Below are 15,588 nucleotides of genomic sequence, written 5' to 3'. Positions count from 1 at the left end.
TAAAGCATTAAAAGCTATCTGATAGAGGGTAATTCCTTTGTTGCTTGCTCACACTTTTATTTTACCTGTTCATTTTCAAACATTACTCTACGAGAAGAGAAGGGAGACGGGGCTGGTCTTCTCAGATCACAAACGTCTTTCAGGGAATGAGCGCCTCCTTCCTCTTCTTCCTGATAGTGGCCATCACTCTCTTCTGCTTCCTCAGCTGCTATTCTCTCCAAAATGGAATGCATGGCTGGTGGGTTTACTTTCAGTACAATTCTGATAGCAAAGACAATTTTAAAAATCAAGATCTAAGTGTAAACTGCAAAACTAACTTGTATACAAACTAATACAAAGCCCACTGATTAAGTCATTACTGATAGGCGTCAACTTCTCTACGAAGTCTAATTATATCTAACGCAACCCACTCCTGAGCATGCTGTAAACTTAAAAGCGTGGAATTGATGAAACAAGCAAATAAAAGAAGGACATTAACATTTTATACTTGGATAACTAGAAAATCTGATCTTTTGAGAACAAAAGGGTCATTTTAAAATTTCATTACCAAACTTATTTACAAAACAGAAACAGACTCACAGACATAGAAAACAAATTTATGGTTACCAAAGGGGTAAGGTGGTGGGGGAGAGAGAAATGAGGAGTAGCAGATACACACTACTATATATAAAGTAGATAAACAACAAGATCCTATTGTATAGCAAAGGCAACTATATTCAATAGCCTGTAATAAACCATAATGGAAAAGAACATGATAAAGAATATGTGTCTCTGTGTGTGTGTGTGCGTAATATATATATATATATATATATATACACACACACACACACATACATATATATATATATATATCTCTGAATCACTTTGCCATACACCAGAGACTAACACAGTACTGTAAATCAACTATACATCAGTTAAACAAAAATTTTTTTTTAATTTCATTAACAGCTAGCAAATTTTACCTAAGAATTCTATTTATTATCATTAAACCAAATCCTTCTACATTCCAGCTGTTCGGCTATTATGGAATACTTGCATACCTGAGAAACCTCATGTTATATAAATTGTTCAAATGGAAGAAGGAGAGTTTGATTACAGAATATTTTCAGAACTGCAACAACAAAGTAATCTTTTCCTTTAGGAATTTCAATAATAAAAGGCTTGTGTTATTGGTGGTGTTTTGTAGCTACAAACCCAAAATATCAAGAGCTAACAGCCTTTGATGACATTAGCTTCTGCCCCAGAGTAATGCCAGTCCTTTCCTAATTCTCTGCAGCATGTCACTAGCACAAGGCTTTGTAGTCTCCTTTTCATCCCACCAGCCTGCCGTCATGATGAGGCATGGCACGCTCAAACAAAACAGCTGTGTTGCATCTGTAATAGCTTTTTTTTTCCTAAGAAGGTATTGCCAGTTGGTTCTAGTTATAAACTAAAACAACTGTTTCCTAATTTACAGATATCCTAATGTAAACTGTGCTTTCAAATTACCTAATTGAAGTAGATTCGTTTCTTATGATGAAAACTCCTGCTCATGATCAGCTGTGCACTGACAATGCCTGTCCTAGGAGTCTGATAGGTCTGACACACAGGGTACGGGGGTGTAAAAGAAGGCAGGTAGAAAAGTGGCACAAGAAAGATCACTTTAATTCTTAAGAGAGGCTTCATGTACTCAGTTTTCAATATAATAAAGGATCATTATTTTGGGTGAACTAAGTTCTTTTAAACGTAATCCGAGGGACTTCCCTGGTGGCACAGTGGTTAAGAACTTGTCTGACAATGCAGGGGACACGGGTTTAGAGCCCTGGTCTGGGAAGATCCCACATGCCGTGGAGCAACTAAGCCCGTGTGCCGCAACTACTGAGCCTGTGCTCTGGAGCCTGTGAGCCACAACTACTGAGCCCACATGCCACAACTACTGAAGCCCACGCACCTACAGCCCGTGCTCCACAAGAGAAGCCACCGCAATGAGAAGCCTGTGCACCGCAACAAAGAGTAGCCCTCACTCGCCGCAGCTAGAGAAAGCCCGCACGCAGAAACGAAAACCCAACGCAGCCAAAAAACACATAAATAAATTTTTAAAAAAAGAAAAAAAAAAAAGTAATCCAAGCCCACTATCAGGCTAATTTAAAGAATGATTTCTCCTGCCTAAGAAATCCTGAAGCAGTGGTTCTCTAAATCCAACTGCACATTGGTATCACCTACCGTAGTTTCATTTTTTTAATTGCAGTATAGTTGATTTACCATGTTGTGTTAATTTACAGCAAAGTGATTCAGTTATACATATATATATATATATACATTCTTTTTAATATTGTTTTCCATGGCTTATCACAGGATACTGAATATAGTTCCCTGTGCTCTACAGTAGGACCTTGTTGCTTATTCATTCTATATATAATAGTTTGCATCCGCTAATCCCAAACTCCCATTCCATCCCTCCCCGATCCCACCTCCCGCTTATCAACCACAAGTCTGTTCTCTATGTCTGTGAGTCTGTTTCTGTTTCTTAGTTAAGTTCATTTGTGTCATATTTTAGATTCCACATATAAATGATATCATATGTTATGTCCTTCTCTTTCTGACTTACTTCACTTAGTATGATCATCTCTAGATCCATCCATGTTGCTACAAATGGCATTATTTCATTCTTTTTTATGGCTGGGTAGTATTCCATTGTATATATGCACCACATCTTCTTTATCCATTCATCTGTCAATGTACATTGAGGTTGTTTCCATGTCTTGGCTATTGTGAATAGTGCTGCTATGAACATATCACCTGGTGTATTTTTAAACTATACTGATGCCCAGGTTCTATCTCAGAATCTCAACGTGGGGCGCAAGAATCAGTGTTCTGTAAAAGCTCCCCAGATTTGAAGATACTTTCCTAAAATAATCACTGGCTACAAAATTCATCTGATAATTAACCAAATGGTGCTGTATGTATGATACCTCTTCTACTGAAGTCCTTTTCACAAATGAACTATTTTTAGAATGGGCATGATTCTTTTGTCCATCTAATTAGGCTAAGCAACTTGAGGCCAAAGAACACATTTTATATGTCCATCTCTGTCAGTACCTCATAGGCACCTTTGATAAAGTAGTACATATTTTTTATTTAATTTTTCCATCTTCCTCGGGGTTTTCTCATCAAGGCTGGATATTTTTAGCTTAAATTTAATAGCCAGGGCTTCCCTGGTGGCGCAGTGGTTGAGAGTCTGCCTGCCAATGCAGGGGACACGGGTTTGAGCCCTGGTCTGGGAAGATCCCACATGCCGCGGAGCAGCTAAGCCCGTGAGCCACAACTGCTGAGCCTGCGCGTCTGGAGCCTGTGCTCCGCGACAAGAGAGGCCGCGGCAGTGAGAGGCCCGCGCACCGCGATGAAGAGTGGCCCCCGCTCGCCGCAACTGGAGAAGGCCCTCGCGCGGAAACGGGGACCCAACACAGCCCAAAATTAAAAAAAAAAAAGACTTTCACTTAATGTGTCACAGGTTACCTAATGGGAGGAAGTTGTCCCCCCTCCCCCCGCTTATAAATGAAGATACTATCTTTAAATCAGCTGTACACATTCTTTAAAAAAAAAAAAAAGAAAAACATTTAATAGCCAAAACGTCAGTCAAAAAAGCTACAGCAACTTGTTTCTGAAAAGGAAAGTCTCACTGAATGTATGTATCATGTCCATTTGCTTACTCACCGCGGCCAGTCAAAGTCATCTGACGACGCCGTACCTCCATCTCCTCCACTAGTCACGTGGAAAAAATTAATGGATGGTTCTCCTTTATCCTCCTGGAATGACCCTAATAAAACAAGACTGATTCATGGAGATGCATTTCTTCTCAAATACTAAGAGAAAAGATACTTTCCTCCTTCGAGGAGCAAAGATCCTCTAAACCAGGGACATAATGCAGTGTTAAGTTCTACAACATTTATTCATTTATTCCTGCTGCACGTGTACACGTGGGGAGACAGGATGAGCAGATAAATTAAAGACGCTGTTTTCTGCTCAAACGCAAATTCTTAAGTATGAATGTTTAACGTGTAAGGTGCATAATCATAACGTATTAAATATAAGGGACTTCCCTGGCGGTCCAGTGGTTAAGACTCTGTGCTCCCAATGCAGGGGGCAAGGTTCAATCCCTGGTCAGGGAACTAAGATCCCGCGTGGCACGGCCAAAAAAATAAATAAATAAATAAGCATAACATATTAAATATAGTAGTTACCACTTACTGAGTGCCACTTAGTGATTATTCTTCATAAAAGTTTATGCAGTTAGTCTAGGAACAGATTTTTTTTTTAATGTAGTTATTTTAAGAAATAACTACATTTCTTAAATGTCTATTTTGTACCAAGCACTGTAAGAGTTACTTCACAATAACCCCATATATGTTTTTTCATTCTATTTTACAAAGAATGACTTTCCACCAGAATAATGAGTTTCTTATCATTAGAGATAAGGGAAGATTCCGGATAACCCCTAAAAGCCTTTTCATGAAATCATAACTGGCAAGTCAATTTTAAATATCTCTAATGATACGTAAAACTCAGAGAAAACAAGGGAAGGAAAACTGCAGCCTACAGAGAAGGAGGCGAGCAGAAAGAGGAGGAGAGGGGAACTTAAAACAGATTTACAAGGAAAAGTCACTATTAGTACGATGGCTGAAAGCTCAAGCTCTGGTGTCAGACTTGGGTTTGAATCTTGATTCTGCCATTTACTACTACATTGACCTTGGGAGGTACCTCTTCAGAAGTCGACAGATTCCTCACTTATAAATGATAAAAATAATTGGAAATAATAAGCCTACCGTAACTATGATGATTAAAGGAAACAAGATAATGTGTGTGAAGTGCTCAGCACACAGCAAACATAGAGTGGCACTCAATAAATTTTGGCTACTATCAGCCCTACAACAAGTAAGTAGTAGGTGGTATTAAAATGTAGGCTAAAGCACTATATTCTCAAAGTGAATAAATCATCGTGCATTGTAGTTTCTTTTCAAAACCTGACAGATATCACGTTTGTATACAATATTAGAAAAAAGCTGTTAAACCTGCTTTCTAACATATGTTCTTTAATTTTATTGTATTGGGGGGCTGTCATATACTTTTCTTAACGTAAGTTTCAGTAGCAGTTGTTAGTTTCTAGTCTGGCTCTTTTACAGGCATGGTCAATCTTACCAACTAGTTCTCTAAAGGTAAGTTCCAATTTAACTTCTTCAGGGGTTGATCCTCCTAGGAATTCAGTCTTAAATTCTAGATCTGTGAATGCTAAATGAAGAATCTCCTTCTGAAGTGACTTCTTAAACCATGGTCCTCTCTCTTGATCTGATCGAAGATCAGGTATTGGGAAGCGAACAGAAAGGTTTAATATTGGCGTGGCAACTTGTACTGATATCCGACAATTTGCAGGATTATGTGAATCATCTAGAAATACTTCAGTGAAAGCTTTGTGCTAAAACACAAAACATCAAAAATATGCCAAAATGTTAAATTAAGCAAATAAACATAAATGACACTAGTATTCAACATTACAATATACATAATCACTATTTCCTCATTCAGGATAATGTATTAACACACAATTCATATTAACTACTATCATATTAATTTAGTGTAATGAAATTTTATAATGCAACAGCTACTGACAAAAGTCAAAACTACTGGCAAAAGTTAAATCCTCACATAAAAAAATTAATTAAAATAAAAACTGAACCAAAGTGAAGACACAGGTGCTATAGATGTATATGTATCTTACAACAGACTCTAAAGAATAATGTGTAAATTAGCTTTATCAACAAACTCAATATGGGTAAAAATCACTATAGTACCCAGCATTCAATTTGAAGGATTTATCCACCAATATGCTACTTTAAAGACTTCAGTGTGAAATCTGATGAATTACACCAAATGCAAAGGCCCATCCCTGACTCATCTTTGTCTTTCCAGGGCTAAGCCCAGGCCTGGCACATCACAGGTTCTAAATAAATATTCCCTAGATGACTCACTCTGAGTTCCCCCTAAATGGCTCACTCCGAGCTCCCATCCAACCCAAGAGTATGATGCCATCAAATGACTCCTAGAAACCAAAACACGTATGCACCATTTACTTAAAGCCACATTATAATAAAAGGGTCAAAGAACATTCCCTTCAGATAAAAGTCTATTTCTATTTTTTCTCTAAAATGAATTAAAACTTATGAAGCTTTAGTCCAGAGTACAGTGTAGGTGGTAACAATCCTCAGTTTCACGGATCAGTCTCTAACCACCTAGATTAGAAAGTTCCGTTTTTATGCTAAGACTTGGATCCTATTTCTTCTCTCCCGTATTTGACTTTCTAATACTAACCCCCACTCTCAGCAAAAATTGCTCAAGAGATAAAATCATCATCCCAGTACATCTATGGCTAACAGCAAATATAAACACTTGCCCCACAGAACTTAAAATAGCAATTGTTGACAATAAAAATTAAAGAATCTTGATTTAATGTGAATACTCACCACTAATTAAGGGAGAGGCAAATATGCAGAAAAATATCTTTTCCCTTTTCTTTTTAGACGAAGTTGTCTCTGTCTGCCTAATCCTAAAATTCCTGACAGACACCTTACAAACCTGACTTACTTGATTAGCTTAGAAAAGACTCCAGGCACCAGATCGAAGTGAAAGTGATACAATGTGATGCTCCATAACACAATATGATAAACTATGTTCCCAATTTCAAGAGTATATTCTAGGGCTTCCCTGGTGGCGCAGTGGTTGAGAATCTGCCTGCCAGTGCAGGGGACACGGGTTCGAGTCCTGGTCTGGGAAGATCCCACATGCCGCGGAGCGACTGGGCCCGTGAGCCACAACTACTGAGCCTGCGCGTCTGGAGCCTGTGCCCCGCAACGAGAGAGGCCGCGATGGTGAGAGGCCCGCGCATCGCGATGAAGAGTGGCCCCCGCTCGCCGCAACTAGAGAAAGCCCTCGCGCAGAAACGAAGACCCAACGCAGCCAAAAATAAAATAAATAAATAAATAAATTTATTTAAAAAAAAAAAAAAAAAAGAGTATATTCTACATTATATGGGCTGCATTTTACAGGAGATTCCACTAGCTCATTATACGTGTGAATAAAGTTTTATCGAGATATTATATTCACAGTTTATAAAATTCAGATAAACACAGAAAAGGAAATCTAGTTTTTCTACTCTAACATAATCAATGCTACCAAATGGTCTATTTCCATCCAGTCGTTTTCTATACAATTTTATTTACACAGTTGTAATAAAAGTTTATGTGGAATAATATATTCTACTTTCTCACTTCATACTTCTTCATGAGCCTTCTTCATGTTGCTGTACCCTCTTTATAGCCATCATTTAAAGTGGCAGCATAAAATTGCACTCAGTACATTAGCACAACTTATTTAGCTAGTCTACTATCTAGACGTTAAAGATGCCTCCTTTTTTCATTATTACAAATAATGCCGTTTTAATAACATATGCTATTTAACCTATTAAGAATACCTAAGCTCAGAAATCATCCCAATAAACCTATTAGCTAGCTATGATCATCATGTGTATTTGCAACTTTTTAAATACTTACCAGACTAATATGCTTATTATATGAAGTATACATGTGTGATGCCATCATCTCTACTGTAGTGAGCTTCTGTGGTTGAAGCAAAGAATTTAACCTGTCCACAATGCTGATATCCAGCTCACAAAACACTGGATTTAACTTAACTTGTAATTCTGCCTTCTGAGGAACAGAACTAAGTCTTGCCTGACTACCCTAAAAAGAAAAAAAGAAAAAGAAAGCATTAATATGATCAGTAACGAGTCTATAAAATTAAATTAAAACCTTGTGATTGTGATAAAATATACATCAAATGAAAATTTACAGGTGCTAATCACACAAACAGATCTCTTACCTGGGGTCCTTTATTCTCAGAATGCTTATAATGAAGCTGAAGACACACAGGGGGGTGAGAATCAGTTTGTTCTTTGGAATGGAACATTAAAAGCTTAAAAACAAAGATGAAGATAAATGAAATGTACAATATTAAGCTATAATTAATCACATGAATTAATAGAGGAGCTAATATAATAGTGGAAAGAGCTTTTTGAAGTCAGAAAGGCTGGTTTAAGCTTTAGTTTTGTCACTTACTAGAAATGTGACTTTTAGACAAATTAGTTAACTTCTGAAATACTTAGTATCACATCTGCAAAATGTATGTGAGGATTCAAATAAAGCGCTTTGAAAATAAAATAAGTCACAAGGGCAAAGTAACAGCAATAAAAATGTCATTTTGATAGCTTTTAAAAGTTTCTCTAGGACGTGCTTTTAGGATAGGAAAAAAATCAGATTAACTATAAATGAGCACAAGACATTTCACTTATCTTGAACAGTGCTTAGCACATAGTAGGCATTCAATAACTATTTGTTGAATAATAGAATTCTTCTGAAATTAAGAGTGCTTGGAAAATGAGTGAAATTAAGTCATTTGTCCCATAGCCTGTCTGACTCTAAAACAAGTCAACTCTAAAAATGTAACACACTCTTATAATGGCCTTAAAGGCCACACTTAAAAATCTGTTTCAGGACTTCCCTGGTGGTGCAGCGGGTAAGACTCTGTGCTCCCAATGCAGGGGGCCCAGGTTCCATCCCTGGCCAGGGAACTAGATCCCACATGCATGCTGCAACTAAAAGTTCGCATGCCACAACTAAGGAGCCCACCTGTCGCAACTAAGGAAGCCACGTGCCGCAACTAAGGAGCCCTGGAGCTGCAACTAAGGAGCCCGCCTGCCACAACTAAAACCTGCTGCAGCCAAATAAATAAATATTTTTTTAAAAAATCTGTTTCAACAAAATATAAATGCAAACACCACAAAAAACTTCTTCCTATACAACTTCCTATGCCTTTTTAAAGAAAATCATTGTTGTTCACACAATTCTTAACAAGCAAGACATTTAAAGACTAATCCTAAAGGAAAAGTATCAGCATTTACCTCTGTATAGTGAGGAGGAACAGAATGAAAATCAGTCGGAAACAGGCATTCCAAAAGTTCCATTTGCCCTATGGACATATCAGTACTGAAATATCTAGAAGTTGATCTTTGTCTTTGTTCATAGGATACTTTGATGCCAGTACCTATAAATCTGTTATAAAACAATGCATCATTTAAGAGTACCCATATACTGCTAGATTAAACAATGTGTCAAAGAATAGTACACAACTGTTAATACCTACCTGTTCTGACAAGCTCAAATTGTTAATAATAACTAATATTCTTAAGGATATTAACCAGAAAGACTGCTTCAAATTCCCCATTCCCTGACATAAGAAAAAGAAATCAGATCTGCTGATAAGAAATCACCCAGGACATATTTCCCAACACTGCCCTTCCCTCTTCTACATTTTAAAATTTACACTGCAGTGGATAAAATCTTTCAAATCTGTAAAATATATGTACATAGTTTCTTAAACTTATCTAGAAGGATCATGCAATATTTTTAAAACTTTAGTCAGTGGAACTCAAATGAAGGTCTACCTCTAGCTTTTGTTGCGTTTATTGTATTTCCTACTGGCAGATATTTGAAACCTTATCAAAAATAGGAAGAAAAAATGTTTTTGCAGTTTTATTATAAATATTATGGTCCTAACCTGTAGAGTTTCTGTTGCTAGATATAAAAACTACTTTGTATATTAATTTTAATACTTCAAAAAAGTTAAAGTTAAAATGAAAGCCCAAGGCGTTTTCTAAAAATAGTAATATATGTGCCTAAGCCATTACATAAAATAACATATGAATGGACAATTTATAGGTCACTCTCATGTTAAAATAAATAGTATTTGCACATTAACAATATTATATGTACTTATAAACTTAATTATCTCCTCATCTATTACGACTCAACCCACAAAAAGATCAGTGGCTATTTGAACAGCTTTGTTTTTGTTTTTTTTTTTAAGCAGAAGTTGAAAATGTAGCGTCCACGCTCAGGATGAGCCTTGGTATCGTTTCCCACCCCATGGCCAGCGGCATATGAATCACTTTCAAGTCCCTTTGCATTAACCCATTCTACGCTCACCACCACTGCCATCTCTACTAAACCTGTGACAGTAAGAACTATTTTTATGATCATAATGGTGTCAGTGGGGAATGAAGGCAAAATGTGGGCAAAGAAACTTGACAAGCGCAGGGCAGGGAACTAAAGAAAAGATAATTTAGACAACTCCAAATTATATAGATCTTATATCTGAATGTTTCACATGCCAAATAACCTGAATGAGAGATTCTATGGTAAACATCTTTGCAGCACTTCAAGAAAACCACACTCACTCTACTCATTTACAAATATTTAAAATGTGAATTGGAAAAACAAATGGAGATAGGTAGGTATTGCAGATAAATGAAAAGTCCACATTTGGTTCTTTTTCAAGGATCATTAATAAATATAAGAGTTTACCTAAGGTGATCATGTGAGCAAGCTTCTGCAAATACTGCTCGGAAAGACTTAAAATCTTCTGTTGAAAATCTTGCTGGATCAATCTTTTCTATACAAGTAAAGAAAGCTACCGCCATAGGTGTCAATGGATTAAGGTTCAATGACGTTTCAGATGGAGATAAAGGATCGATGTGAAGCACAGAGATTGAAAACGTTCCCACAGCTAGTCTAAAAATAAATTCAGGCCTGGATTCATCCACTGAAACAGATCTAGAGGGGAGAGCTGAAATACATGTGTTAAAATTATATTCATAAAAAAGTTAATACTTAAAACAATCCATTATATCAAAATTATAAAACATTTACTCGTGTGTTAATTTTAAAACTAAACCTGAGGTTTTAGTCTCAAAAAACATGTGATCACACATTTTGAGTGATATTAAACAAGTAAAATAAACTAATCTTTCTGCATTTTACATCCAAGATCCTTGATACTTGAAGTACAAAAAAAAAATTGTTACAATAGGAAACATACGAACAAAACTTTTGCATTAATAAAACTGTATTGGAAAAAGTCAGAGATTAACCAAAAGCTGCTCTTCAAATTTTCCTTTAAGTCTGTGTCTATTTCAATTAAATTTTGCAGAAAAGAAACCTGAGGTTCTCTTTCAAGGAAAGTGTAAACGTGAAACAAAAATCAGATAGTTGACTGAGACCCCTAAACTGCAATAATAATATGAAACTTACTGTGTACTTTTTACTAAAAACATTTAAGTATTTAAATACACAAAGAATACAATAAATAGGCACCTATTCTGAAACACTTCATAGTGAATTGTTCAACAATGCTTCATTTTGTTAAATAGCCTAGACCAAAGAAAATTTTATGAAAAAGAAAAGAATCAATAGAATGGCATTTTTTAAAAACAATTTTTTTTTAATTTTTAAGTTTTTAAAAATTCCAGGGGAAACTATCAACAAATGTCTTTTTTTTTACTTACCAGTCTTCTGTAAAGATGTTGGGTGAACTAGGTTGGATGGTAATGCTGACCCTCTTACTGGCTGTTCTTTATGATGATCAAGGAAATCTCCCCAAGTTGGCTGAAGCTATAAAATAATTATTTTAAAGCACATGAATAAAGTGCAAAATTTTAGAAGCAACTTTTGAAGAATAGAACAAAAATTAATTAATACTTTACCACAGTAGTACTTAACGGAGATCCTGCTGGGGTGTTTGTATATGTACTAGTTAATGATAACTCAAGGTCCATATTTGGGGGTTCCCCAAGAGGTGGAAGAGAAGAGAGACTATGGGACATGTCCATATCAGCCATGGAGAAGAAAACTTCTTCTTCTAGACAGAATTAAACTTTGTCAGTTTTATTATAATTCCAATTCACATCTTTAAATAAGTTCATATATATTAATATCATATTCTTCCCTCAGGTTATCTGAGATATAGTGATGTCCTAAATTTTATGTTACTTCAAATGGGGTAATTTCTTTGGAACCAAGATATTAATGTCATAGTAAAAACTCAACTGAATATAGATTAACAAAAGGTTAAGCTAGCCCACTGGTGAACTTTTTAAAAAAATATATGATAAGCTGCATTACATGGTATAATGTAATGTCATTAACTGTCATATGATTTTAAAATAATCCAGATTTTTAAATAGTATAAATATCTTGCAATCTCTGGTTTCATATGGATACAGCTATTCCTTTAAAAAAAAAAAAAGAGTTGAATATTTTATTTAGAATTCTATTTATGTTTCACTTCTTTCTAGAGACTGTTTTACCCTCATGCAAATGAAGTTTCTTATGGCCAGAATTTCTTGAGTAGACTTTAATTTTTTATTTAGTTCAACATTCCATACTTAAATTGATTCTTATTATTCATGGTATTAGTTAGTGCTTACACATTCTGAAATGCAAAGTAAACCGGGTAAAGATTATATTTACATTTAATTGATAGAAAGATTAATGGACAAAGGTTCCTATGTGAAGAAAACTACTGTAAGTTATTATGAGAGCACATAAGAATTTGACAAAATGAATAATTATCCCCAATTTATCTTCTGTGTAAATCCACATTTTTAATTGACTTTCCTTAGAATAAATCATGATTTACAAAACAAAACTATACAATCAAAAGGGACACTGCAGCACGTGTGTGCCAGCGCATCACTGTAAGGCTGTGCTTAGATCGACTGATAGATTTAAACCTTCTTGGATCTTCAGTCTTTTCATTGCTGAACTCCATTTTACAGCAGCCAAAATTAAGTTTACCTTGCTCTATGATGAGAATGTATGATTCTGAAGTCAACTTTTTGAGTTGCTTACCCCGGCTAGAAGGTGTACGAGCCGCTTCTGTCTCATAAAAGCTTTGCTCTGAGGATACACCCGCAGAGAGGGAATCCTTCCTCAAATAATACCGGTTTAATTCCATTTGAATTCGATATTCATCTTCTTGCTGCATGGGTCGATTTTTTCTGTCTTTATTAGCTAACCCGATTTTGCTTGAATTTTCTACAAGTATACAAAAGGAAAGCAAAACAGTAATTAAATTTGGAGTTAATTAATCATTTCTCTCCCAACCCACTTATCCAATATCAATGGCAACTTAGTACCACAGTCAGTGCAAAACCACCACTGTTTAATATTAACTGGAGATCTAAGCAACAGCTCTAAGCAGCTAGCTAGGAATCAGAAGATCTGATCTCTGATAGATAAGTCAGTAAAAATTTTAAGTGCGTGCTATTTAATGTGTTTAAGAATTACACCTTCTCAGTTGTATGAAGTACTACCCTCAACCAAGGAAGTAAGCCAGTCAGTTCTGAAAATGTTATGTATGTGATACAAACAATCTGAACTCCAATTTGTGCCATGATAATACAATTTGAAAGATCCGATCAAATTTAACTATTGAGGATTCTTATTTACAATACAATACAGCTTTTTTTTTTTTTTTTTGGCTGCATTGGGTCTTCGTTGCCGTGCACGGGCTTTCTCTAGTTGCAGCGAGCAGGGGCTACTCTTCATTGCAGTGCGTGGGCTTCTCATTGCGGTGGCTTCTTTTGTTGCAGAGCACGGGCTCCAGGCATGTGGGCTTCAATAGTTGCAGCACACGGGCTCAGTAGTTTCAGCATGTAGGCCCTAGAGTGCGTGGGCTTCAGTAGTTGCAGCACGCAGGCTCAGCAGTTGCGGTGCACAGGCTTAGTTGCTCCGTGCTTGTGGGATCTTCCCAGACCAGGGATCGAACCCGTGGCCCCTGCATTGGCAGGTGGACTCTTAACCACTGTGCCACCAGGAAAGTCCCTACAATACAGCTTTAAGTTCACACATTTCCTATATAATAATACAATTTCCTATTTGTATGCTATATATTTTAGCTAAAAAGTTTTAAAGAATTAGAAATAATAACAGAATTACACTTGCCTGGTCCAGCAATAGCTGCTAACATATCCAAAAGTAAGTGCACCTGCCTTGGCGACAGGAATAGATGTATAGAGTCTATCTGTCCATCAATATCCAACTTGAAAAAAACAAGAAAGAAAGCAAGAAAGAAAACTACTCAGGATGAATACTCTATAAACTCATCATGACAAATCCCAGTATATTTTAATGCACTAAGAGGAATACTGATCATTTAGCCTTGGATTCCTTTACCTAAGATTCTCTCTACTAATCCACACAACCTAAATGAAAAGATATAAGGCCAACAATTGTTGTTTTAAGAGGGAAAATCCTCCTGAGAAATTCCATGTTGGCAAGTCCAATGTCATACTTTGTGTCTCTCTGAGTTTTCTGAGTATTTAAGGTATTTGAGGAGGCCTTAAGATACAGTCTCCAAGAAGGACTATCTATAGCAGTAACCGAGTAATCATTCCCATCATGATTTCAAAAGACTCAAATCAAAGTTGGCTTTCATAAGTTTGCCCACAGATCACACTCCTTTGTAGAACATGCAAGGACCTTCTCTATCAACAGTGTGTCCCTGTGAATGCCCTCTGTGCCCCACAAAGCCCACTCTCCACTGGGCACGGAGCCACAGCAGAAAGAGGGTGCTCGTGTGGAATTCCCTTCTCTTTTCCAACTCTTTTCCCTGTCCATTTTTCCTTCTAGAAATAAAAGCCCGATCCCACTCTCACCCTGATTCTTTTGGAGTATACTCTGACAAAAGCAATTACCCTGTTCTCTACATCACATTCTGGAAAGTTGAATATGCTCGCCTTACTTTTCATTCACCTCCTCTTATTTCTAATGTTAACACGGACTCCTATTATCTTTATGCCATTTTACAATTTAAAAATAATTCAATTAAGAAAACACTTATATTTGGGAAATGGCACTCTTCCCAGGCAAAAAACAAATTTCTTCTGATTGTAAGAACAAAAAATAAAATAAATTACATAGTGACTTTGAGAAATTTCCATGATCTAACTAATAAAATAATACATTCTCCAATAACAATAATAATCATTATTACCAACTTTGTATTTTGAGTACTGGGGCACTGTGTTAGATGCTGTTATTTCCTCTTAGTACTGTTCCTGTCTTGCAGATGAGAAAACAGTTCACAAAGATTAAGTGATTTGCGCAAGGCCATCTAACAGACCCAGAGCCAGGATTTTAAGCTAAGCTGACCCGTGGAGTGCTGGTTTCATGGGGCTCCTTACTGACTGCTGACATCCCAGGCCATAAATCAACAAGGAGTTGAGGCTGGGGACAGTGGGAAGATCTCTTTCTGATTATATGCTGAACTTAAAACCTTTCTATGTATGTTCACATGTACTCCGTGGCTCCCTCTTCCACATTCCCACAGCCATGTCTATGCCCTTATTTTATCTTTTATTAAGCCAAAGATTGCATTCCGTTCATCTCTGCATCTGTCCCAAGAACTTGTATGGGGTCTGGCATACAGTAGTCACTCAAATGTCTAGAGCTAGTTAGATAAGTGAATATACAAATGAATAAACCCTGATATCTTCTCAAACTACATTTTACACAGATTATATGAAAGATTAGTTTTCAGAGTCTGAAAAATAATACCTGACAGACACATTGTTAACTGACTAAATACATGCAAGGCTGTATTCAGCCTGATTCTCCAGGCTGTTCAATATTGTTCCCTAAGAAATGAGTATAGTTGTCTTTA

General features: G+C 36.4%; 1 protein-coding gene across 2 annotated transcripts in view; it reads right to left on the bottom strand.

The window, feature by feature from the left end:
- The window catches only part of ATG2B (autophagy related 2B), a 71,790-nt gene that overhangs the window by 40,589 nt on the left and 15,613 nt on the right, over positions 1-15,588 (bottom strand). For both annotated transcript variants that reach the window (XM_068540932.1, XM_068540941.1), the window contains exons 7-17: positions 13,869-13,965; positions 12,774-12,959; positions 11,627-11,781; positions 11,429-11,534; positions 10,449-10,710; positions 8,987-9,137; positions 7,909-8,001; positions 7,581-7,769; positions 5,176-5,449; positions 3,694-3,796; positions 66-261 (exon numbers count right to left, since the gene is read on the bottom strand). In XM_068540932.1, coding sequence (XP_068397033.1) covers positions 66-261; positions 3,694-3,796; positions 5,176-5,449; positions 7,581-7,769; positions 7,909-8,001; positions 8,987-9,137; positions 10,449-10,710; positions 11,429-11,534; positions 11,627-11,781; positions 12,774-12,959; positions 13,869-13,965 — 1,812 coding nt within the window. The remainder of the gene's footprint in view (positions 1-65; positions 262-3,693; positions 3,797-5,175; positions 5,450-7,580; positions 7,770-7,908; positions 8,002-8,986; positions 9,138-10,448; positions 10,711-11,428; positions 11,535-11,626; positions 11,782-12,773; positions 12,960-13,868; positions 13,966-15,588) is intronic.

The sequence above is a fragment of the Eschrichtius robustus genome, chromosome 1, assembly GCF_028021215.1.
Source record: "Eschrichtius robustus isolate mEscRob2 chromosome 1, mEscRob2.pri, whole genome shotgun sequence".
In the NCBI taxonomy this organism is placed as follows: domain Eukaryota; kingdom Metazoa; phylum Chordata; class Mammalia; order Artiodactyla; family Eschrichtiidae; genus Eschrichtius; species Eschrichtius robustus.
This window is presented reverse-complemented; position numbering and strand designations above follow the sequence as displayed.